This window comes from Nyctereutes procyonoides, unplaced genomic scaffold (assembly GCF_905146905.1).
Source record: "Nyctereutes procyonoides isolate TBG_1078 unplaced genomic scaffold, NYPRO_anot_genome, whole genome shotgun sequence".
Lineage (NCBI taxonomy): Eukaryota > Metazoa > Chordata > Mammalia > Carnivora > Canidae > Nyctereutes > Nyctereutes procyonoides.
Window position 1 is genome coordinate 66,886,064 of NW_026575046.1, and position 26,347 is coordinate 66,912,410.

At 51.8% G+C, this 26,347-nt stretch overlaps 1 protein-coding gene across 2 annotated transcripts in view; it reads left to right on the plus strand.

Moving 5' to 3' along the window:
* The window catches only part of LRRC20 (leucine rich repeat containing 20), an 82,251-nt gene that overhangs the window by 35,163 nt on the left and 20,741 nt on the right, over positions 1-26,347 (plus strand). For both annotated transcript variants that reach the window (XM_055325421.1, XM_055325422.1), the window contains 2 exons: positions 1,626-1,775; positions 21,622-21,789. In XM_055325421.1, coding sequence (XP_055181396.1) covers positions 1,626-1,775; positions 21,622-21,789 — 318 coding nt within the window. The remainder of the gene's footprint in view (positions 1-1,625; positions 1,776-21,621; positions 21,790-26,347) is intronic.

Sequence of the window (26,347 nt, forward strand, 5' to 3'; positions counted from 1 at the left end):
GATGATCCAGGCAGATTTCCAACAAGGTGGAATGGGAGCTGCTTTGAGGCATAGAGAGAATTTGGGTAGAGTGGGAAGGGAAGGGTAAAGTGGAGTAGACAGAGAGAAACAACATGCCCCCTGTGCACCTGCCAGACACTTTGTTAGCACATTTAGTACTTTTCATATTTAATTTCCATGACAGCTCTGCTCAGGTAGATAATAATACCCCTGTTTTGCAGATAAAGAAACTGAGGCTCAGCGAATTTAAATGTCTTAGAGCAGCTGGAGAGCCTAATTTCTGAGCTTCCAGGCTTTCAGTGCCTCCCTGCTACCATATGTACAGAAAAAAAATTGCTTTATTGGAATAGAATTAACAAGTACCCAGGTGGTTCAGTGGTTGAGCATTTGCCTTTGGCTCAGGTCGTGATCCCAGGGTCCTGGGACCAAGTCCCACATCAGGCTCCCCATGGGGAGCCTGCTTCGTCCTCTGCCTGTGTCTCTGTCTCTCTGTCTCTCTATCATGAATAAATAAATAAAACCTTTAAAAAATAAAAATAAATAAAATAAAAAAGAAATAGAATTCAAATATCATACAGTTCACTTGAAGTGTACAATTCAGTGGTTTTTGTAGATTCCCAGAGTTGTGCAGCTATCATCACAATCAGGTTTTAGAGCCCCACCTGTTAGTTGCCAACCTCCCAGGCCCCCTGGCTCTAGACAACCACTACTCTACTTTCTGTGTCTATACATTTGCCTGGACATTTCATATAAATGATCTCATAAAATATGTGGTCGTTTGTGAGTCACTTCCATCACTGAGCATCTTGTTTTCAAGGTTTATCCACATTGTAGCATGTATTGGTACTTAGCTTCTTTTTATGGCCAAATAACATTCTTTTTTATGAATGATACCACATTTTGCTTCTCCACTCAGTCTGTGGATAGACATCTGGGTCGTTTGCACTTTGGAGCTATTGTCCTGTGTGATGTGTTTCTGCGTGGACATGTGTTGACAGTTTTCTCTGGTGTATACCTAGGGGTGAAATTGCTGGGTCATGTGGTAACAACAGGCTTAACCATTTGGGAAACTGCCAGACTGTGCTCCAGGGGAGCCTCCCGGCTGCCTCTTGCACAGGCTTGCCTTCAAGTGACAGGGCTGGGAAGGAGGTCAGACCACAAAGTCTATGTGAATCGCCTGTTTTCAAAGTCAACTGTTAAAAAGCAGTGTTAAAAAAAATTTTAAATAAATAAATAAATAAATTTTAAAAAGCAGTGTTAAGGCGGCTTCACCGTTGAGCCTTTGGCTGTTGCAGAGGGCGATTACTGCAGGAGCCCCAGGACGCTGCCGTGAGTGCCGGTCAGTCCCGTGCCTGCAGAGCAGCTCCCTCTGCACGTCAGCTCACAGGCCATGCTACTAGTGAGGTGCTGCACTAAACCCAAAGGTTCAGGGTGCGAGAGAGGGGCAAGTGTGACCCATGGTGATGACGGCTCTCGGGAGAGGGAGGGCAGGGTTTCGAGCCTGGCACAGGGGAGATGGGTGAGAGAGAAAGGGGTGGAGAGGAGAGCTGGGTCGGGGGCTGTGTGGTTTGGGGTAAGTCCATAAGTGACTGTGGCTAACTCTGCTCTTTGTTCTTTGGTTGCAGACCTGGCCGAGTGCAAGCTGGTTTCCTTCCCCATTGGCATCTACAAGGTCTTGCGGAATGTCACCGACCAGATCCACCTCATCACGCTGGCCAACAACGAGCTCAAGTCCCTCACCAGCAAGTTTATGACCACATTTTGTCAGCTCCGAGGTAGGCCCCGACCAGCGCAGGCCGGGAGGGCATGGCCAGTCCTGGTCCTTCAGGCCCCAGCCCAGTCCACACAGTGTCCGCTGGGGCCAGCGTCTGGTTTGCGACACTCAGGAAATCATTCCTGAGGGAGACTTCACGGCTGTACCTGTGTGCTCCCTATAGCCGGGAAGTCTCTAAGTGACGCTCTTACCTCTAGCTGGCTGTGAATTAGATCCATCGTGGCAAGGGTGTGGGTCCAGGAGTGATTGTCTTGTTTAGAAGAGAGCAGCAAATCGTGTGGGGTCCTGAGCCCCACAAGTAGTTACCTTTTTTTAAAAAAAGATTTTATTTATTTGTTCATGACAGACAGAGAGAGAGGCAGAGACACAGGCAGAGGGAGAAGCAGGCTCCCCGCAGGGAGCCCGATGTGGAACTGGATCCCAGGGCCCCGGGATCATTCCCTGAACCGAAGGCAGACGCTCAACCGCTGAGCCACCCAGGCATCCCAAATAGTTACTGCTCAGTAGACGTGAGCAAGCCCCTTTCCTACCCTGCCACCCTAACACTGGTTTCCTGTGCTGCTGGCTCGGTTCAGAAGTGATGGATGTTGGTGTATCCTATACTGGGCACACACACAGCAAGTGGACAAGGATGCTTGGCAGGGAGATGGGCAGGAGGCCGGCAGGTGGGCATTGTGGATTCTCTTGAAACGGCCCCTCCAGATGGGCAAGCAGGACGTGGTGGCTGCTGTGGTGCCCACTCTCGGCTCCATAGAGCAGCCCCTCTATCCTCCCACGAGAATCCACTGCCGCTCAGTGAGCCATAGGGTGGGAGAATTGGGGAGGGCACAGGGGGCATGGGGGAGGTGATTCCTGTCTTCTGGAATTCTCTTTGATAGAGGCATGGAACGGGTCTCAGGGCCTGCTTGGAGAAACCAGTAAATGAAATGCTGGTGGAGCAGGAGAGACATGAGCCAGCAGACCTCACTCGGCCGGTCTGAGGCCTCCTAGAGGAGGCAAGGGCCTCAGGCAGAGCCCAGAGGGGCAAGGGAGGCATGAATTGACAAACGCAGCCCAGGGACAAGAAACAGCTTGTATAGTGCTCAGGCGCAAGCTACAGGCAGGGCCTGCAAAAGCCACCGACTAGCTGCAAGCACAGGGGCCAAGGAGGACGGATTGATCTGTGTAGTTGTTTCTGAGATGCGCTCAGGACTCACTGCGTCTGTGCCTAAACCTCTGGGAGGTGGAGGATCCTGGGCAACACTTGGCTCCTGGAAGCCCTGTGGGCACTTTTGACCAGGTTAACTTTACCCATTCTTCCTTTTCTGGTGGCTGCTGCTCTGCACAGATGAGATGGTGCCTCATGGCCAGCAGGCCCTGTGGACCACAGCTCTCAGCCCTGGCATAAATTAGAGTCATGTGAGGAACTTTTCTACAAACATAGTTACCTTGGCTCTACCCCACGACCGTTGAGTCAGAATGTCTAAGTATGGGCCTGGGCCTTGCGCATGTCTTGGAAAGCCTGTTGTATTCATCCTGAAGTGCCGAGGTCGAGGCCATGGCCCAGGGGTTATACATGCAAATACCTAAGAGATTAGCATGTCAGTGATGAGCGTCTGGGCATGAGAGTGGTGGGGACTGTGGCAAACTAGAACATGCCACGCTCAGCTTCTGCCAGAGGAGCCCTGAGAGTGTTCTGCTTTATTCGATAGAAACTAGAGGGGGGGTGGGGGTTATGTGGATCTTACCAATTTTTATATAACATGGAACCTAATAAAACACACTTGCACAGTAGATTTAGCCCATGGGCCATCAATCTCCCATAATATATTAGAGCTGTCTCTGTCATGTCCTTTCATGGATGGACAAGGAATGTTGGGGAGAGGAGGCTCGTCAGGCATCTCAGAGCAGCACGCCCACATCGTCCACCGTGCAGGCCAGAGCTGCCTTTCCAGGCCACTCACGTCAGCTCAAGGGCCCTCTAGAAATATTTGCTTCCCAGAGGAGGGCAGAAAGATGGAAAATGGATAGTGGGGGGCGGGGTTAGCTCAGACTCCTAGGAAGGGCAGTCAGGTAATGAGCTGCCTTTGGGTAAGCAGAGCGTTCATTTGTGTTCCCTTCATTTAGCTTTCCCTTGAGCACCTGCTGTAATCCAGACCCGTGTTTAGAGACTGGGGAACAGAGACCAGTAGACCAGGTCTCTCCCTAAAGGAGCCCAGGGTTGCAGAACAGAGTTGTTAACAACCCCAAGTCCCATGATGCCGGTGTGGACAACATGCTGAGACTGCTGGGAAGAAAGCTTCATGCTCCCTGCAAGTGGCCTGGGCAGCGGGTGGGCACGGAAGCAAAGACTTTCAAAGGACTTGACATTTGGCAGTGCCTTGGGGGATGAATAAAGAGGCCTTCTCCAAGGGACACAGTGACACATGCCAGAGAAATGTGCCCGGAGCCCCCAGGCATGTGTGCCTTAGCTATGGAAACGTCTTTATCATAATACCCTTCCGGTCAGAAGTCCATTGAAGGATGCAGTTTGAACTCCCTCTGTGCAGCTGGCATCTCTTGACTCCCCCGCACCGGCCTGGATTACAAAAGGAAAGCTGTGCTGTGCGTGGTAATTGGACTTTGCAGATGTGGTGATGGCGGCAGCAGATCCAAGAGCTGGTGACTAGGGGCGGGGAGGCACTAGTGCTGATTGCTGCACCTGGCTCCCAAAGAGATGGCTCTGGGCCCCAGCCTTTATTTATGGTTTCTCTTTCAAATAGAAAAACTCTCTCCTTTTATGTGTGAAGGAGAAGCTTAAATAGACTTTGCTGGCTTGCCAGCTTCCTCTTCTTGCTTCTTGCCGAGGAGGTGGACTGCCTTGATGCTGGGGAGAAAGCCATCTGCCTACTTCCCACCTGCCTCATTGTGTCTTGTGGGTGCCCTGGGGACTATCTTCTACTGGGTTTATGGCCCCCGCAGAGTTGGGTCATCTTTAAATTATTCCATCCCCTTATACCCTTCACCTATTTTATAGACAAAAAAACAAAACCTGAGAAAGCCTGTGGCACAAATGGGATCTGTCCATAGGGCAGGTGTGTCCCATGGTGTGGATTTCATTGTCTGACTCTGGCTCTCCTGTCCTCTCCTATGTCCCTATCTCCACACTTCCTCCTGATACCAGTCATTGAACCCTTTTTATTGATTGTGTCTTGGGCCTGCCAGGCCCCAGGTGTGTGAGACACACCTGTGGAAGTCAACAAAGACCACGCAGATGAGAAGCAGAGGCTGTTTATTCAGAACTGGCTCTAGCGGAGGAGCCAGCAGCTGTCACAGGCATTTGGCAGAGACTCAAAGGCAGGCAGAGGTGGGGGATAAAAGGGAAGCCTGTGCCCCAGATCGGAGGCCTTTGGTGGAGGGGGAGCTTGATGCGAGCCAGCTACCAGCAGGTATCCTATGGGATTGGTTAGGGTGCATTTTGGCTTTTTCCAGGTGACCCACAGTTGGAAGTTGGAAGAAAAATTAGAGAAACTGTCAGTTGACAATCAAGGCCTGGCTACCTGGGGCTGATTGTTACGGGAGCATCATTTGGCCTCCTGCACTTGTCAGTGGAGATGGCTGGCCATCTGAGTCCCTGCAAGCGTGTGCTAGAGCAGACTGGCTTCCTGGCCGGTCCCCACCGCTGATGGGTTGGTTCCCCGGGCAAGGTGCTGCAGGTTGTGGGCCGGAGTTCTGTTTTTATATTTGGCCTGGCCATTGTCTGCATGTCTATTCAGTCACTCACAGCCTCCCTTTCAACTCAATTCAGCAGCTCCGCAGGAGCACCTGTTGTGGCCCTGCTGTGGGCACGGACAGATGAGTAATAACCTGAGGGTCCGAATTTGTGGGGCACTTAGCCCTCAAAGCTTCACTCAGAGGGCCTGACATGTGTCATCTCCGTTAACCCTCCTAGTCCTGGCTCTTTAGGGTAGGTAGAACAACAAGGACCTAGACACAGTCCCTGAGGAGTCTCCAGTCTCTCAGGGGAGGCAGGTGTCCAAGCAGACACCCACCTTAACGCACGGGAGGGGCGACATAGCAGTTGTTCACTCAAAGTCTGGTGGGCGTGTGGAAGTCGAGTCTTCCCTGGGTGGGTGCGTGTACCAGTTCACTAGGGCTGCCAAACACAGTACCACAACCCAGGGGTACCAGGGAGCTCAACAACAGGTATTCGTCGCCCACAGTCCGAGAGCCTGGGAGCTTGGTTTCTCCTCAGGCCTCTCTCTCCAGCTTGGGGGGGCCACTTTCTCGCAGTGTCCTCGTGTGGCCATCCCGTACACGTGTGTTCCCACAGTCTCTGTACGTCTTCACTTCCTCTTCTTGGGAGGACCCTGGTCAGATTGAATTAGGGCCACCCTGACAGCCTCACTTGAACTTGAGCACCTCTTTAAAGACCTCACCTCCAAACGCAGCCACCCCTGTGAGGTTCTGGGGGCTAGGGCTTCAATATAGGAATTTGGGGCATTGGACATCATGCAGCCCAAAAACTGGGGAGTCAGGAACCTCCAGGGAAAACGGCCTAGAAGGGTCAGAAAGGGGGAACTCCATGGCATCTTTCAGGAAGATGGGAGGTGTGCTTGGGAAATAGACAAAAATAAAAACATTACAAGACTGTAATGGTGTGACGTCAGTGACTGGCCCGAGCAAGTGAGTGGTCCTCAGAGAGTCCGCCAGGAGGGAGCCTGGGCAAGTGACCCCAAAGCAGTGGTAGACAAGGCAGAGGTCTGTGTGTCTCCTTCTGCTTCCTGCTTTGCCCCGGACCCACTGGCTTACCTTTTTTTTTTTTTTTTAGCTGGTAGATGAAGAGAGAGAGAAGAGGGCATCCGGAGGTGTGCTGGGAAAGCAGGGCAGAATTGAAGCCTTGCAGTGGTCAATTGCGTGCTAGCGTCTTGGTTTTAGTCTAGGATCAGGCATGTCTACTCTGTTGGGTGCACATCTTCTGCTCCCTCTGCACAGCCCACCCCTGGAACAGTGGGGGCCAGGAGGGTCTGTCTCTCCTGAGTCATTCACAGCTGCTGACGGTCAAGAGCTCCTACCTGATACCATGTTAGTGATCAGATTGTGGCCTTTTGCATCAGTTTTTGCCATTGGTCTTCAAGGATGCCTGTCCTCCAGGGAGCCGAGCTCAGTGGGCCAAATGCCAAGCTCTTAGTGACCTCTGTGTGCACGCTTATGGGCAGTAGGTCAGCCCTCCCTAGCAGAGAATTAAAGGAATCCCAAGTGTTATGGGTTTTAGCATCCTTAGGATGGAATTGCAGAGGTAGAAGCACCAAGGCCAGCATTTTAAGGCTGTTGGTCTATCCTAGGAGGTTGTCAAGCCCTGATGTCACCCTGAGCCTGGGACCCAGCACGGTGAGGAGCAGCCCGCCTTGTGGTCAGGCTGTACCAGGACCTACAAGATGGGAGGCTGGGCTGTTTGTTGTGCAAGGTACAGACACCAGTTCTGGGGCGTGCTGCCTTGTGTTTCCCTTGATCCTTCTCTAGCCCTCTGGCTGTGGCTGGATGCGGCCAATGGGGATTAGAGAAGAGCGAGAAGAGATGCAGTGAATATACCCCCTTGGCCACCTCCCCATGAGGTCCACCTCGAGGGCTATGCCCCTCGTCCCGAGGTCACCTCCCTCTAGGCAGCCTCCACACGACTCTTTCATCCCAGGGTTCCTGTGGGTGGTGACAGCTCCCTGCTCTGAACCTAGGGCTCCTACACGATCTCTTGAGGTACCCCCACAGATCCCTATACTTTTGTAAACAGCTCATTGCAAATAAACCCTCCATGGTTATCCTAATTTGAGTGTGCCATCTGTTTCTTGTTGGCACCCTGACCGCTCTTTGCCACCTGTTAGCTCTGTAAGAATGGGCAGGTTGTTGAGCTGCTCTGTGCCTCAGTTTCCCCCTTGGTGTTGTGGGATAATAAAGGTGAAGGGTCTATCTCCTAGAGCTCCTTGGAAGATTGACTGAGTTCATCCCTGTACAGCCTGGCTCTGAGATTTAGAAGTGTCCGTCCCCACTCTGCCCTTCTTACCCTCTTCCCATACATTCCTCTAGTCATTACAAGACTCTAAGACTTCATTCGAGGTTCCCGTTATATGTTTTGAGTGGGCAATGGATGCACACAGTACAATATTCCAAGGGTCAGAGAGGGACATAGGGAAAAATAAGTCTCCCTCTGATCCCTGTCCCCAGATAGCCATTTCTTCCACCCAGAGGCAGCTACTTCCCAGTCCTAGAGGTAATCCGTGCCAACGTGAACCCAAATGTACCTATAGGCCCTATATCACAATGGGCCAGTGCTGACAGAGCACTTTGCCAATATAAAATCATTTAAATCTGTGCAACCCTGTGAAGTCAGTAGTGTTCTCGTCACGTTTCAGATGAGGAACCTGAAGCAGAGAGGGGATCTGGAACTTTCCCAGGGCCCCACAGCGAGAAAGAAGGGTTCAGGACAGCAGGTCCACAGCCAGGCCCCTTTGTAGAGTGTGTGCCCTGCTCTGTAACTTTCTCTCCCACTGAGCAATATATTTTAGCAAGTGGCACATGTCAGTACAATGAGAGTCACCTTGTTCTTTTCATGAGGCAGACGGTTAGCGCTTTGCTTTAATTACTTCTAGACCCAGTTAGAGTTTTCTCGACCTTTCTTTGTGTCCATGTAGATGTGGCTTTTGGAAACTTCACTCTTGTCTCTTTGCCCCTCTGTCTGCTGTGGACAGCAGCCGTCTTTGTGCTCAGCATGGGCCAAGGGAAGGAGACCTATTTGCCTCACCCCAATGACTGGCTGCCCTGTGGGGGGCCCCTTGCAGGCAGCAACATGATTGCTCATTGACGCAGGGTCACGGCCGAGATGCTGGTGGATCCTCAGTGGGCAGGTATTTTTGGAGCTGGCACATTCCCTCGCTGCCTGGCTACATAATTACTGCAGACTGGCCTCATCTGTGCTTTCATGGAATCAGCAGGCTTCCTCTGTCCGCTGAGGTCAAGCCAAGGCCTCTGAGTCAGACCTGGCAGTTGCCCAAGATGAGGATGATGCGGAAATAATAAGAAGAACTTGGGGAAGGAGAGGTCCATTAAACAGACACCGGAAACCACACTTCAGTAGGGTTAATAAATAAGGGAATGTCATGATGGGCTGTTCTCAGGCTGTGGACAGCTGTGGGAGCCGGATGGAACAAGGTCTCCTCCCAGAGCCCCTGTCCATCCTGGGAGCCTAGGTTGTTCAACTGAACTGTGGCATAAGAGAGCAGAAAGAAACACATGGGGCCAGCCCCCACTGATGCAGCCCCCTGGCACCAGAAGACCACAGCCCTCTGTGTCCCAAGAGAGAGGCTGGGGAGGCCTGGGCATTGTTGTGACACCACATGTATAAGAGTGTGCCGTGGCCCCAGGGTTGAGAAGTAGGGCTAGCCGTGGCTGCTGCTGTGGGTTTTTGGAAGCTTAGCACACCGGCCCATCAAGTGGCTTGGCTCTTGCCATACTTCTGTTCTTCCTCTGAAGTGGAGACAATAGAGATAAGCTCAGGCACCCAGGGTGGGGCCACAGAAAGTGTTGGAGCTAGACGGGACTAGGACTTGGACAGGTATGGTAGATTTGATCCCAAGAAACCTGTGCTCTTTGCCCTCCCCTCATGAGGGGGGCCTGAAGGCTGCTGTTCCGTGGTTTGGTTCCCACTCAAAACTTACCAAGTCTAAAAAAAAATTTTTTTTTAAAAAACAACTTACCAAGTCTATTGTAAACAAGTTGCACTCATTAACTTCACATAAATTCTCTAGGCCCAGATGATTTCACTGGAGAATTCTATCAAACATTTAAACAAAAATTAGCATCTATTTTATATAGATTTTTCCAAAAAAGTGAAGAGAAGAGCTTGCTTTCCAACCTGTGATATGCCAGTAGTGCTTTGATTTCAAATTTAGATAAAGATGATACGAGAAGAAAACTATAGACCAATGTCTCTCATAAACTAAGTAAGACAAAAATTGTCAGTGATCAAATACAGCAAAGGATAAAAAATTCTATGCCATGACCAAGTGGGATTTACTAATTTTTCCAGATGTGCAAGTTTGGCTCAACATTTGCAAAGTGCTTGAAAAGTCGATGTTTTCTATCATCTCAAAGGTTAAAGAAGAAGAATCATACAATCCTATTATCTGTTGACTAGGAATACAAGAGAAGTGCTGTAAATTGGTAAAGAATATCTATAAAAATCATATAGCTGGGCAGCCCTGGTGGCTCAGCAGTTTAGCGCCACCTTCGGCCCAGTGTGATCCTGGAATCCTGGAATCAAGTCTGACATCAGGCTTCCTGCATGGAGCCTGCTTCTCCCTCTGCCTGTCTCTCTGCCTGCCTCTCTCTCTCTCTCTCTCTCTCTCTCTCTCTCTCTCTCTCATAAATAAATTAAAAATCTTAAAAAAAATTCCTATAGCTAACATCAGACTTAATGATGAAATCTTTTCCCTGTAAATTTGAGAACAAGGTCATGATATCTGCCCTCATCCTGAAAGTCTTAACTATTGCAGCAGGACAAGAAAAAGAAAGGAAGGCATATAGATTGGAAATGAAGAAAAATAAAACTGCCCCTATTTGGAGCATCTGGGTGGCTTAGTCGGTTAAGCATCTGCCTTCAGCTCGAGTCATGGTCTCAGGGTCCTAGAATTGAGTCCCAGGTGAGGCTCCCTACTCAGCGGGGAGTCTGCTTCTCCCTCTTCCTCTGCCCCTCCCCCTGCTCGCGCTCTCTTTCTCTCTCTCTCTCTCTCTCTCTCAAATAAATAAATAAAATCTTTTTTTTTTTTAACTGCCCCTACTTGCACACGAAATGATTGTCTGCATAGAAGATTCCAAGGAATCTATAAAAAAAACAAAAACCAAACCCTCCTAGAACCCATCGAGTTCAGCAAGTTCCCAGGGATACAAAATCAACAAAACATGCACACTCATTCTCGAAATGCTTCCCCTGGCTTCCTCTTTCACGTAGAGTAAATCCACTCTCTTCCAGAAGTCTCTGAGGCCCTGCCTGACCTGGTTCCGGCCTCACCTCTACTATGTTCTTCTTTCACTCCCCTGTCCTGGCACATTGACCCTTCCATGTTCCTTGGATGTGTTACATCTTTCCTACTACTGGGCCTTGTACTCATGATTTCCTGATAGCTTCCCCCCGGGCTCTTCCCTTCTCATCCTTCGCTCTGATCTTAAGTGCCTTCCTAGCAATCTGAAATAATCTCACTTATTTATTTGTCTCTCTCCCTCCACCCCCGCTCTCATGTGTAAGCTTGTTAGGGGGAGGCACTAGTATTCCCCGAAGTCACACAGCAGTTGCCCCATGGCAGGCGCCCAGTGAGCGTGGGTTGAGCGAGGGAGTGCAAGCTGTTCTCGAGTCACTGTGTCTCAGTGACTTTGCCGTAAGTCATGTGTCCAGGCTACATTCACCTTCTCTTATTTTCCCTTTCAATTCCTGCTGTAATGTTAGCTTTCAGTTTTGTTTCCAGAAAAGCCTCCAGAATCCAAGAATTAAGTCTCATGGCTCTTGTACCTCCCTAACAGAAAGAATTCCATCGATTGAGTGCTTTTACTTTTCAAAGAGTATCCTTTTCATGTCCAAGTGGAGGGCTGAGCATCCAGGGGGCGCTTGAGAAATGATCTTCATCATGCAGCACGTCTGCCAATCACAGCACTCTGTCAGGGCATCCTCACAGCCCTGCTGTACTTGGGCAGGGAAGACCTCCTCAGGGGGCTGATCACAGGGTGGGGGGCCCACGACACAAAAGGAGATGGACCAGAAGCAGGTCAGAAGCAGGGATTTGCTGAGTATCTGCTCTGAGAACAGGTACTTCAGGGTTAGGGAAGCCACACTGGAGAAAACTGGGTACCCCAAGTGGCCCACTTCTCTCGGGGAATCTGGCTGGGGTTCAAACCCAGGTTTGGGAGTTGGGGGAGGAGAGTCAAATATCTGGAGGAGAGGTTGAAATGTGACCTGAGATGAGTTACTTTATGTTTCTGCAAACTGGGGCTAATGGGTTAGGAGAAAATTAAAATGCTAACTGCAGGTGCACCCCAAGAACAAGCACCTGGAGCCTAGCAATGCCCAAGAGCTGCTGGCTGGCCTTAACTGCTTTTTTGTTAACCAGCCCCAGACCCCGTGTCCAGCAGAAGAGCCCTTTCCTGGAATCCTCCCCCACTCAAGTCTAGCACCTCCACACTTAGCCGACATAGTGGAGTCTGAGTCACCTGAGTGGGCCGACACTGCCTCGCCAGTGCACCCCCGTTGAAGCTCAGTGGTGGAAAGCCTCCCCTTCTCTCCAGCCTTCATGCAGCCCCTGTGATGACCCTAATACAGTGAAGAACTGGACAGCTGAGGGAGCAAGCCCGGCAAGCCCAGCCAGCCCAGCCACTACTCCCTCAGCACCTTTTGCTTTTCAGAAAAGCTTCTGAGCTGTGGGAGAGGCCACTTTCCAGGCAGATCCATCCCCTCCTCCTAGTAGCTGAGCCTTCCCTCAGAGCCTGCCTCCCTAAAAGAAGGCCAGACTTCAGAGAGCAGCCTTCCCCGGGGCACAGGAAGCTGGGGCCAGGGGTGATTTCGTATTTACAAGTTTCTTAATCTTTAGAGCAGTGGTCTCCAGAGGAAGCACCAAGCAATAACGTGAAAACTGCCTCAGCCCTGTGGAGTAAAAAAGGCAGGTCTCAAAAGAGTCTATAGTCTGTAGTTGCATTTGTTTTTTTTTAAGATTGATTGATTTCAGAGGCAGGGGTGGGACCGGGGAGGGCAGAGGGAGATGGGAAGCAGACTCCCTGCTCTCATGGGGCTCCATCTCCTGGGAGATCATGACTGGAGTCAAAACCAAGAGTCCCAGGTACCCCTGCATTTTTGTTTTTTTAAAACAATACCTGTGGGGCACCTGGCTGGCTCAGTTGGTTAAGCGTCTGCCATCTACTTAGATCATGATCCCGGGGTCCTGGAATCGAGCCTTGCATCAGGCTCCCTGCTCAGCAGAAAGCCTGCTTCTCCCTCTCCCTCTGCTGCTCCCCCTCTGCTTGTGCATGCTCACTCTCTCTCTCTCTCTCTCTCTCTCTCAAATAAATAAATGAAATATTTTTTTAAAATAGAACAATACCTGTCTATCCATCTGTCTGCCCATCTATCCATCCATCCGTGAGTATGTACATGGAGAAATACCGAAGAAGAATAGCAAACAACTCTGGTGCTGTCTAGGGGTAGAAGTACATGAGATTTTCATTTTTCTCTGTTCCACATTTTTGGGATGTCTATATTTTTACAATGAGCATGCACTGCTTTCATAAGCAGAAAATGCATTTGGGGTTAAACCATATCAGTCAGGATAAGCCAGTTGGGATCACATTTGGTGTTTGTGATAGTTATCAGCACTGCCCAATGCTAGGCTACCTGCCACCTTCAGGAACGATCAAGGACTGGACCATGACTTGTCTTGAGCATATAGCTTCCACAGTAGCACAGACAGTGTCTATGTACAGGTGCTCCCTGCGTTCCTTCCGATTTATAGATAAGGGAAGGTCCCCCTTTCCTTTCCTCAGGTAAGGTGGGTGGGGTGGGGACACATCCAGATACCAAGATGGGGCCAGGACTGGGGGAGCAGAGTCCGAGGAAGGCTGAAGACACTTCTGTGGGAAGCTCAGTTGGCACATCCTCAGGACAGAAGAGCAGTGTGAGCCACTCTGCTGGGAAGCCGTGTCAGGATCAACCAGGGGCTGCTCCAGAGCTGGGGAGCTGGAAAGCTTTTCATCTGACTGATGTTGTTTTAATATATGCTCAGTGTGTCCTGCCAGGTCCCTTTCCTGCTGTTCAGTAGCTTTTTTCTATATCTCTGTCTTTCTCCAGCTATGACTCAAGGGCTCTGCATATCTCCTTCCCTCACATGCTCTTAGAATGAACACCATCCAGAGGCTTTTGCAGGATCACAGCCACTCCTCTTCGGGCTGGGGGAGGAACAGGAGGACAGGAGCCCCCCTCTTCTCGTAATGCTCAATATACGTTCCTTGAGCCGAGCCTGGAACTACCCAACAGTGCTTATGGCTCAGTGAATGCTAAGACCTGCCCCTAATCCAACCCCTGCTTTCTCCAGTTCCTGGTCACCCAGGGCAACAGGCTACCACGCTTCTACAATGTAGGTTTACTTGACTGTGAAATGATTTATGTCACTTTTCTTTCCTATACCTTAGGAAAGGACAGAGTTAAATATTTGAGCACCTACTATATGCCAGGCACAGTAGACATATCATCTCCTTCAATTTTCCTAGCACATCAGAGGTGAGTTTTATCAGCTCTTTTTTTAATTCATTATTTTTAAAAAGATATTTATTTATTTATTTATTTATTTATTTATTTATTTATTTGAGAGACAATAAGAGAGCAAGCACATGAGCAGAAGGGAGAGATAGAGGGAGATGCCAAAGCAGACTCCCCACTGAGCAGGGAGCCTGATGTGGGGGTCTATCCCAGGACCTGGGGATCATGACCTTAGCCAAAAGCAGTCACTTAACTGAGCCACCCAGGTGCCCCTCATCTCTCTCTCTCTCTCTCTCTCTCTCTCTCTCACTCTCTCTCTCTCAAGAGATGAAAGAAAGGACTCAGGTTCAGTGATTTGCCCAACAAAACATAGCTAGCAAAGTGGGGCAGCTAAAATCTGATACTGGATCTGTCTAGCTCCAAAACACCATGGGCTGTCTCCAAAAGGGTGGGCAAAGGATTCATAAGCAGAATCTATTGCAGAGGGTGGTTGCTCTGAGATTGGAGAGTCTCAAAACCTGACAGACCCGGGAAAAGCTTACTCTTACAAGATTTACAAAATGCCAAGTCCCTACATGTCGAGGCCCCAGGTATCAGAAGGCCAAGACTGCTCTGTCACCCAGTATAGTTAATTAAAAAGTAAAAGTCCAGCAGAGCATTCCTGCCTCCAGAAAGGTTTGCTCAAGAACCACTCAACAGCAGGCTCTTCTTCCTAAGCTCTTTTAACCCTCGTGACTTTCCATTTTGACTCCATTTGGTTGGACCCCATTCTGGGAAAGGGCAACACTCATTTCTATCAAATCAGAGACTAATTGCTCACATTCATGCACCCCACGCATAATGCAGGGTTAGCCCGTGCCAGGCTGGGAGCAGTGGGAAGAATTTGGGGCATTTGTGGTCACATTAGCCTATGGCAATCCACTGGTTCCTTATTTGTCAAGGCTTTCCCCAGCGCCCTCTCTGTGTCAGGCCTTGTGCTGGGCACCCGGGTGGGATACAAGGATGAACCTCACTGATCCAAACCCTTAAGGGTTCTGGTCTGGCCTTGTCCTAGTTTGGTAACTTGGCTTCAGTCTTTTTCCTTGGAGCTCAGCTGGGACCTGTTCTAACACGTTTCATGGACCTTCCCCAGAGCATCACTGTCCTTGTCACTGGGTCTTCCGAACACTGCCCACCTGCTGCCTGGAGTTCTCATGCCTCCATGGCCAGCTCTGCCTGGTTCCCCATTTGCTGTTCCTTGGCCCCTCCCCTCTCTTTCTGACCCAGTGGTACCTTGTTACCCACAGTATAAAAGCAGTGCCCCGTTGGTCTGGACTATATCTGTGAGACTTTGGAGCCAGGCCACACATGCACCCACTCCCCATCCTCAGTGTGATCACCCCCACCCTGGATGTAAGCAGCAGGTGCCAACAGCCTGCAAGGCAAGCCTGTTTGAGGTACAGGAAAGAAGGCCCCTCTGGTCATTCTGGGTATCTCTGTTCAAGGATGTCATGGCCCCTACACCAGCCTCAGGAATGACATCTAATCTGCTACCCTGAGCAGGGGTAATGATGCTGAGGGCTTCCCAGACTGGCCATGACCCTCGGGTTTTGTGTTCAGGGCACTGGGCAGAGCCTTCTTGCAGCTCACTTTCCCAGACTAGATGGCCTGACTCCACCATCCCTGAGCTGACTGATGGCAGGTTGTTCCTGCCCTGAGAAGCAGAAACGGCAGGCAGGTGAGACTCCTGCTAGTCAGGGATGCTCCCTCAGAGCCCCCTATGCTCGGAGCAGGCCTCTGAGACACCCCCCTCCCAGGGAGCACCCTCCTGTCAGCTTTCGTGATCCCATTGGCCCTGACTATTCAGGCTGCATATAGAGGCAAGCTCCTCAGAGACTCTCAGAAGTGGTCTGTCGCACTGGATGCTTTTGCAGTTCTGAGCCACTTTGGGACTGTCATTAGACTCAGGCCTAAAATGGTTTCATAAAAGGTTCTTTTAAAAAAATTATATATATATATAGTGATTTAAAACATGTCAAAAATTGAGGATAACAAAACCAAGAAGGGGAGATTCTCTTCCCCACACCCTGCACCAGTTACCCCAGTCGCCACCACCCCCCACTGTGGGTTCTGGCCCTGGGGTGTCAGGGGATAGGGTCAGCAGGTGGCAGCAAGATCAGCAAGCTCACGTGCTATGCCGCTGTGATGCTGGGGCCTTGCTTCTCGGCTCTCCACTGCTCATTGCTGCAGACACTTGCTCCCCAAAGGCCTCAGGATTCTGCGAGGCTATCCAAAGCAGTAGAGGACGGTCTTGTGTTCACTGTAGCTTCAGGCAAAGAACATTTTCTTCTAAGCCCAAGTTAAAGTGGTTAAAAATACAAACCTAGCAGCTAACTCCTTCCTATCTGGATTCCTGCATTTACCGGGTGCCTGACCTGGTTTGCTGTATCTGTCTGCCTGTCCTTCTGTCTACCTCACGTACTTACACAGTACTTACTGTGTGGCTAGTGCTGTTCAAAGCCTTTTTCATGTATTAATGCACTGAAATCCACAGCCATCCTATAGAAGAGTCTAGTACTGTCTTCATCTTAACAGATGAAGAAACTGAGGCAAAGATGAACAATTTGCCCAAGGTCACATAGTCAGGAAGTGGCAGGTCTAACTCTGAATCTGCAAATACCAGGCCCCAGAACCTGGCTTTGTCACACCCGTACCAAATGGTCTCTCACCCCAAGCCATGGCAGGTGGGGGGGGTTTGCTGAGGGGCCTCCCCGTCTATGCGGAGCGTTACCCCAATCTCATCTGTGTAACCCAGCAGGTGAGATCTGCTGGGGGGAATGTGGCAGGTCTCAGGAGGGGAGGATCCAGCACCCAAGTGTGAGGAGGCCTTCCCAGAGTTGACATTCTTGACTTTGGGAATGAAAACAAACCTGAGGACAGTTGGGGATGTTGGCTACCTCCCTGTCTATAACACCATCTGGCACCTGCCACAAAGCTCAGCAGATGGAGTTGTACCCTCAGAACTGCCCTGTTAATCACCAGCAGCTGCCCCGTGGAGGCCAGACTGGCTCCCTAAGTGGCCCATTGCAAGCCCCACTGGCAGATGGCCTGTGAACTGGGGATTTGGGGGCGTGGCAGCAGCCAGACCACACAGAACACAGCAGGCACATTGTTAGAAAATGAGAGGAGGCACCTGAATGGCTTAGTCAGTTAAGCGTCTGCCTTCAGCTCAGGTCATGATCTTGGGGTCCTGTGATTGAGCCCCATGTCAGGCTCCCTGCTCAGCAAGGAGTCTGCTTTTCCCTCTCCTACTTGTGCACTCCATCTCAATTTCTCTTTCTCTCCCTCAAATAAATAAATAATATAAATAAATATAAATAAATAAATAGGAAAGAAAGAAAGAAAACGAGGGCTCAGGGAAATGTACCAAATAGGAACCGAACAGCCAGGAATATTGGGCCAATTTTCATCTGAGAACAAATGTCCATTCTAGGCAAGTGGCTTCTGAGAGCCTCCAGGAGGAGCCTCCTGCCTGGAATGTGCCCTCTACACCCCCATCTGCTGTGTAAATGCACCTGGGGCCCAGATTCCTCATCTGGCAACAGCGTCCAGTGAAAATTGAATATTATTCTTATGGAAAGTAATAACTTTTTCCATTTTTATGTAACAAAAAAGAACAACCTAATTTAAGGAAAAACAGTGTATATGTGGAACAGAAGTTTGGCAAAACTGTGAGGGTGATACTCAGATTCATTCGTTTATTTATTCACAGTCTCATCCAATACTGAATCAATCCTTTGCGTGTACCGTGCTGTGGGCACCTTTCCATGGCAGAGCGAAGCTCCCACTGTCATGGGGGAGACAGCTGGTTTCCAAACGGGCCTGCGTGTTAGGTTAGACAGGGTGACGTTTGAGCAAGGACACTCACTGGAAATATACTGATCAAGAGCATGCTAGAAAGAGAGAACTCCAAATGCAAAGACTCTGAGGCAGCAGCACGCTCAGAGTGTCTGGCAAAGGCATACCTGGGAAGCACCGGACTGAACGCTGGCCAGCATCCCTTCCAATATGGTGGCCTTGTAAGTGTGATCTGGATGGGGACAGTTCCTGGTTTAAAGCATGGCTATCGGGGATCCCTGGGAGGCGCAGCGGTTTGGCGCCTGCCTTTGGCCCAGGGCGCGATCCTGGAGACCCGGGATCGAATCCCATGTCAGGCTCCCGGTGCATGGAGCCTGCTTCTCCCTCTGCCTGTGTCTCTGCTCCTCTCTCTCTCTCTCTCTCTCTCTGTGTGTGACTATCATAAATAAATAAAAAAATTTAAAAAAAAATAATAAAGCATGGCTATCTAAGAACCTGGCTGCTGGGGAGGTGGGGGGCCTGGGTTTGGCGGGGGAACAAGCGGTGGTTCTGCTGATGGAGCTTTGGGTTCAGGATGTCCCTGAAGGTGGGAGAATGAGAGGCAGACAAGCCAGCCCCCCACACACACACATTATCTGTTTGCCTCCTAGGTGGGGGGGTGGGAAGAGTCACTATTCATCCAGTGTTTGCTGGAGGGGTGGCTGTTGGGAACAAGTCAGTCAGATGCAGTTCCTGTCCCACCAGAGCCCCGGCATGGTGGAACAGGGGCCCAGGTGTGGTTGGCACCCAAGCATGTGGGTAGAGAGAGTACATAGGGGCAGGTCTACCTTCCCTGCTGAACCCTGTCTCACCTGAGAACAGCTCACCTCCTGCAGCTCAGGGCTGTATCCTGGAGGGCCCAAGGGAGGAGCAGGGCCAGCCAGTGCAGAATGAAAATGCAGGATCTTCATTCAAAAACCAGGAGAACAGGGGATCCCTTGGTGGCTCAGCAGTTTAGTGCCTGCCTTCGGCCCAGGATGTGATCCTGGGGTCCCAGGATTGAGTCCCACATTGGGCTCCCTGCACAGAGCCTGCTTCTTTCTCCCTCTGCCTCTGTCTCTCATGAATAAATAAATAAAATCTTTAAAAAAAAACAGGAGAACAGTGCCATTAAAGGGATATAAGTGTTTCCCTTTTTCCCTCGAGGTCGCTCTCAGGGTGTCATGGTACTTTACATTTGCTATTTAAGGTCTTTCCAAGTAAGGAGAAATTAACACTTTATTTTAAATTATTAGTGTTTAAAAAAATTATTAGTGTGAATTTAACTTTCATCTTTATACCATACCAGGCCAGCTTGAGATGCAAGTATCAGAGCATTTAACTCATTTGTATTAAGAAATTACACAATTCGTGTTTTGCGGCCTGCTTCTCGAGGGTGCCTTGAGTGGGCCGGGACAAATTCAAGCCAGGCTCGTGAAGGTTGGACAGAGGGAAGGGCGGAAGTGCAGCTTCTCAGAAGTCCTAGGGTTTCTCTGTCCGCATGATGCAGGGCACACACGCATGAACCTTCAGGCCTGACAGCTCTGTACTCTGCTCTGGCCAGGGAGGGATAGGATCTGGGGAGGTGCAGCAGGCAGCTCAAGGATTTTTTTTTTTTTTAAGATTTGTTTATTTTAGAGAGAGTATGTGTGAGCAGGGGTGGAAGCAGAGAGAGAGAGAGAGAGAAAGAAGGAGAGAACCTCAAGCAGACTCCCTACTGAGCACAGAGCCAGACACAGCAGGGCTTGATCCCATAACTCCAAGATCACAACCTGAGCTGAAATCAAAAGTTGGATGCTGGGCAACCCAGGTGCCTCAGCAGTTTAGCGCCACCTTCAGCCCGGGGCCTGATCCTGGAGACCGGGGATTGAGTCCCACGTCGGGCTCTCTGCATGGAGCCTGCTTCTCCCCCTGCCTGTGTCTCTGCCTCTCTGTCTCTCTGTCTCTGTCCCTCATGAATAAATAAATAAAATATGAAAAAAAAAAAAGTTGGATGCTTAACTAACTGAACCACCCAGGCATCCCTCAAGGATCTTTAAGCCTCTATCTCAGAACATGCCCTAACCTGGGTTGGAGTGGATGAGATTGCCTAGATTCAGCCTCCAGGCACCACCCATTAGACAGACTTTGGTGATGCCAGCCCAAGGGCAGGGAGTGCGGGGAGACTGCTGGCACCATGCTCCACCTGAGATGCCATGGGCATGTGTGGCCAACAGATGCTCATGCCTGGGCCCCCGCTGGGGATGGAGAGCTGCCACAGCTCCAGAGAAGGAGGCCAGCCTGTCTTGGAGTGTCAGGGGCAGGAGAGCAGGCTGCTGAGAACGTGTCCTGGGGAGGCAGTGGGAGGCAGGACCAGGCGGGACCTGACACTCCATGACTCCAGCTCTATTTATAAAACACAGATTCCGGGATAGAATTAAGACTTTTAAAATGGGAGCATAGAACATTCAGTCTCCAGTGTGGGGACCCTTCTGAGCCTCGGACCCCATGTGACTGCACCGGTTGCAGGCCCATGAGGCAGGCCCCGGTCATCGTTCAAGTCCCTTCGCACTTCTGGGCATCAGTTTCCTTCAGGTCAGACAGGGTGACTGGGTGCCGCTGTGTCATGTAGTGAAGGACGTCTGCAAGGTCGCATGTGGATGGGGGCCAGGAAAGCAGCAGGAATCAAGGCCTCTGCTGGCCCAGCCTCTTTATCTCGGGCTTTCCCGTTCTGCTGCTGCCAGCTGGCTTCCTCTGCTGCCTTACGTTCTTCCCCAGTGTTTTTGAGCACCGACTGTGTGCAAGACACGAGCTAATAAGCACATTGCATAGCCCTGATGTTCACAGCCCCGTGCTGTGGTGGTAACAGCAGCGTGCATGAATGCTTACTGTGTGCCAGGCACCGCGCCACGTGCTTTACCCTCGCCGACACAGTGACCGCTCCAGCCACAAGCACTACGAGGCAGGTAGTAGTATTATTAGTCTCTGTTTGCAGATGGGGAAATTGAGATGAACACAGTTAAATAACTGAGGGAACAACTTTGAGGCAGCATGGCTGGGGTTTGAAGCAGGCAGTGGGGGCCCCAGATCCCCCGCTATTCAACCCTGCTTTACGCTACCTCCCCCTTGACTCTTGGTTTCTGCCCCCCATTCCTCTCACTGCCCAGGGCCCCCACCCCCACCCTCCTGCCATCCCCCCAGAGCTCCCTGGCTTCTCTTTGCAGAACACAGCATTTCAGCTTAGCTTCCACCATGCCCAGCAGAGGGACTACTGGGCCCAGCTCACCTTCTCCCCTGAGCTCTGTCGCTGGTCTAGTCGGCTTTCAGAGCAGCCACCTGCCATAGGGCGCGACCCCACGCTCATCCGGCCAGCTGGGGTTCAGCAGGGGAGCGGGGACATGTGACCCAGAAGGAGCAGGGAGGGTGCTAGAAAGCAGGACCCTCAGCTGAGCAGCAGGTGTGGGGAGTCCAGGGACTGCCCGCCCTGACCTGTCCTATTGAGGCCCAGAGTCAAAGCCCTGTCTAAGGGAGGAGCCAGGCTCTCCGACCCTTTGTCTAGGCCACGCTTCTGCAGGAGAGCCCAAAGCAGGGAGCCCTGCTGACATAGTGGGGCAGGCCCCCCTCCTGCATATACATGGAGCGCGTCCCTAGGTGGGGAACTGCCTATGACTGGGGTGACCTTGCTGCCTTCCTGGCCCAGGCGCTACTGTCCCTGTGATCTGTCAGTTGCCTCCTCTCAGCCCTTTTTCTCTTCCCCCCCATATGGCAGAGCTCCACCTGGAAGGGAACTTCCTGCACCGCCTCCCCAACGAGGTCAGCACCCTGCGGCACCTCCAGGCCATCGACCTCTCCCGGAACCAGTTCCGTGACTTCCCTGAGCAGCTCACCACCCTGCCAGCACTGGAGACCATCAACCTGGAAGAGAACAACATCGTGGGTGAGTGGCCCCAGCCCTCTGGCCCCCGTGCCTCCTGCCATCTGCCATTCCTCCCTCTGGTCTCCCGGGGCCCACACATGGGGCTCTGCAGTCAGACTTTCACAGACATGCTGGCAAGGTCAGAGACCCTGGAGCTCAGGCCACTGGGCCTGGAAGGGGAGCCATTATGAGGCCCTGCCACCTGTTGCAGGCTGGGCTGGACAGCTGCCTTCACCTGGCAGGTAGGAGGCCCCAGTGTCCTCACCGCCTGCCCTGAGCCAGCAGACCACCGTGGCTTACAAGCTCTGTCTTGCATCTCTGTTTGCCAGTCCAGGCTGCCTCCCAGACTCTCTAGTTTGGACCCAGTATATGTCTGCTTCCACCTAAGTCCCCCCGCAAACCCCATCTCCCTCCCTGACCTTCACCATGAGCCCTTCACCGTTAGTACTTAGGCACCGCTAGGCAGACGTGTCCAGAGCAGCCTCTCCATGCTTCGCAGTGCACAGATACACTCCCCCCGGGAAACCTGGGGGTCTCCCACTGCGGGCTCAGAGTGCCTTCTGCAAAGGGCAGGCCCAGGGAGTGGTCCTCTCCTCCTCCTGAGGCAGTTCCACATGAGCATCCTCTCCAGCTGCCAAGGGATCTCCCCAGAGAGAACCAGCTCTCAGCAGGGCCCCTCTGCCCCTCCTCCTCGGCCCCCTCCTCCGGCTGCCTTGGCTCCCTCAGAAGCGCATCTTCAGCCCTGTTTGGTGCCCCCTCACGTTGCCTCTGATGTTGGCAGTGCCAATAATAACCCCCTTCAGTGCCGCTTTTATTTTTGTAATTGCTTTCACAGCCATTATGCCATTTGACTAAAAGCAATGGCTCTCCAGTGGTTTGGAGCTAGATGGAGAGTAGCCTGTCTTCTGCATGGGGTGCTGAGTATCCCATCTGTCAGCAATGCTGCCAGCAGGACTCTGGCCCTGGCTGAGGGGGCATGGGATAAGTTTACCCTGAGGCTTGAGATCCACTTCTTTACAGATGAGTAAACTAAGGCTCAGAGAGGTCAGGAGAATGCATCAGGTTGCACAGGGAGATGATAGAAGCATCCAGGACTCTCAAACTCGGGCCGGTGCCTCGGATGAGGTTCCTTGTCTGACCCAGGATCACTGTGTGCCTCGTGGGCCTGGGTTGGCCCCTCTGTCACTTGAGGCCTCGTGCTGTCTTCAGCTGGCAGAGGCATGCCCGGAAGTGCCTTTTCACCCCGAGGCTCTCCCTCCCGTGCTGCCCTCACTATCTGGGGTCTTGCCCTGACCCCTTCATTCTCGGCCAGGCCCTCCTTGCTGCGCCCTCCCTCCCCTGCCTCTTATTCTTGAGACCATTACTGATGCAGCCAGTTCCTCCTGCCGCCTATCCGAACGGGGCGGTTCCCAAGCAGGGGCTACTACATGCTGACACCGAGACCAGAGCTGGGCATGTAACTGCGGGCAGGCAGGTCAGGAGGAGTGTCGGCCATTGGCTTCCCCACCTCCCCACTGCAGCCTCAGGAGACTCACGTCACCTGTCTGAGCCCCAGCTCCTTCTCAGCTTTTAAACAGGGGTTCTCCCCCAGCCCCCACCCAGGAAGGGAGCTTTGCCCCCAGCAGGGGAACAGGGGGTGTGGGCCTCCGTGCTTTCTGCGGTACAAAGTGGGGCGTACAAGGGGGTACAGATCCCCCAATCCCTCCCCTCCCCAAGGCCAACAACATCCCTTCACAGCAACAGTTCCCAAAATAAAGATAAGTTTTTTTTAAAAAAGATTTTATTTATTCATTCATGAGAGACACAAAGGCAGAGACATAGGCGGAGGGAGAAGCAGGCCCCTCACAGGGAACCCAATGTGGGACTCAATCCCAGGACCCCAGGATCTCACCCTGAGCTGAAGGCAGACGCTCAACCACTGAGCCACCCAGGCATCCGCTGTTTTGACTCATTCTGTTGTATAGATATCTCTTCCTTTCTGTTGAGGGACAGCAATAACGACACATGGGAGCCTCTTACAGTTTATCAAGAATGCTCACGCACAGGCCCAAGACCCATTTGATAGCTGTAGAAACTTAGGCTCTAAGGGATTTCCCTTCACCTTCATGGCCAAGTGTCTGCTGTGCACCTGGCCAGGTGAGCCAGGAAAGAGATGTCAGTCAACCCCTGGGCTATTTCCCAGCCAGTTCCACCTGTAGCAGAGCCTCCTGGTGCCAGCCTGGGCCAGGCACAGGGGATCCCAAGATGCGGGGGCCACTCCTTGCAGCAGAGGCACCTGCTTTCTGCCAAGTGCACAGAGGCTCCCAGAAGTGCCCATTGATCTCAGGGCCTGCGCCACTGCACGAGGGCTTTCCGAGGACACTGGGGCCTCCTTTCTGTTCTCCCACATGCCCCACGTAGACAGAAGGAGCACGTGGAGGCAGCACCTGTTCCCTTGCCGGAGTCTCCTCTCTTCCATTCTCTGCCTCTCCTGATCCATCCTGCTTACTTGGATCACTTCTAACTCCCGAAGCCATAGCAGGCCGGGCCCTCACCTTCATAGCCCAGCTGCATGGAGGGGGCTGTGATCATGGTGAGGAGGGTGAGGACTGCGTCATCCTTCATTATGGAAGTAGCTCTGCACCTGTCACCAGCTGTAGCTCATCTCCTGTAGAATCTCATTAGGAAAATTGTAGTAGGAGCTTAGGATGTCTTAAGAGTGGCTAATTTTTCCCCTTCAGAGCCCACAGAAGGTGTTGGAAACATTTTTCTGAGAAATAAATCTGAGATGCAGGAGTTGCTCTAAAGCTTTAGTTCAGCGAGAAGACAACAGGTAGCTCCAAAGCAAGCCCCCAAGTGCATCAGAAGGAGTCTCAGTCTGAAGGGACAGCCCCTAAGGATGCCCCCAGCCTGGCCCCAGGAAGCATCCTGCGGGGGGGGGGGGGGGGGGCGGGGAGAGCAAGGACAGCTCTGTCATCTTTTGCCTTCTCAGCAGTGCTGCACCCAATCTTCCTCCACTCTGGGCCACAGTGGGGCTCCAGTTCACGGAGGAGGGGGCCCTCAATAGAGTACGTAGGCTGACAGAGCTGGGGATGCTTGGTCTGCTCTGTGATGCCAGCCGCCAGCAGGTGGTGGTGCTGCTGCTGGACCTCGGTGCTCACCCATAGCTCAATGTCCTCAGGTCGTGTGTCCGGATGGCCCTGGTGGCCTCATTGCCATTCCTGGTACAGACAGTCCGGTCCACACGCATGATCTCTATAGCCTCATCCCAGGAGCCGCCCTGCTCCCTGCTTCCACCCAGCACCTAGCATGCTGTCTGCCCTACAGCACGTCCTCGGGTGCTTCAGAGACCTGACTGAAGCAGAAGTTCCTAAGCGCCAAAGGCCCTCTGAAATGACTGGCACATAATACAGCAGATTGTTTCCAGTTGCCGGCTGTGACCCACTCATGAGTCACAAAGTCAGGTGTGAAGGTTGAGGCCAGTGTGTGATGAAGTACACCTGTAGCATGGTACTAGTGCTTTGTGACTTTCGTTTCAGGTTTATGTACATGCGCAGCTGTATGTACTGGTTTGTGATGTAAAAATATATTTCTTACGGTGGGTCACCATGAAGAAGTATCAGAAGCCACTCCCTTAAGATGTCCTGCGAGATGCGGGGTCTTTTCATGGCCAGCCTAGCTCCTTAGCTCCCCCCCCACCCCCAGCTCACACTGCCAGCCACACAATACATCCTTCCCTCCTCTCTTCTCCATCCATGGCCACGACCTTCGGCACCTTCCTGTGACTGGTGGGGGTGGAGTGAGGACTGGCAGGGAGGCCTCGGCTGAGGGGAGGAGCTTGCCACCCACCTGACTATAGAATCAGGTAGAGGACAGGGTCAGTGCCACCTGTTTATCCCTGCCCATCCCACCTCACCCATGCTGCCAGCCTGCATGTGCAGTCTGAAAGTCCTTCCTTGTGTCTCACTGTTTTCTCTGCCTGTGGCCACACACACACACACACACACACACACACACACACACACACCTGGCCCCCGCCCCACAGTCTGTGGGTCTGGGCCAGGTTCAGGTGAACGGGAAGCAGCACAGATCAAGGTGTCTCACTCCTCTGCCTCTTCCTCTGTGGAAGGCGTCCTGGGGACAAGCTACCAGGACACAGTTGTGGTTGGCCATGTGTCCCTGTGAGGTGGGGCTCCCAGGAGAGCCCAGGAGGGGTTTCAGAGGAGGTGGAGGTATTTGGTCTGAATGACAATGACAATATGCTGGATCACCCGTCTTCTGAAAAAACCCAGAAGCCAGGTCTCTCACCCTGGCAGCTGCCACATGTGACTTGAAGGAGGTTGGGCAGGAGCCACATGAAGTTCTCGTTAGAACTCAATCCTGCATGGTCTTTCACCGTATCCCAGAACATGTGGGGGGTGAGGAGAAAATTAAGTACTTAGGAGACTTCATTTTGCTAAGCAGGGGACTCTTTCAGTTAATCTAGAATTAATTTTCCATAACCCTCAACTCACCAGGGTTTTTCCCAGTGTTCCAGAGGGAGCCAGAGATCATAGGAAAACAAGCTCTTGCTAAGAATTTAATAGAACAATAGCATTTT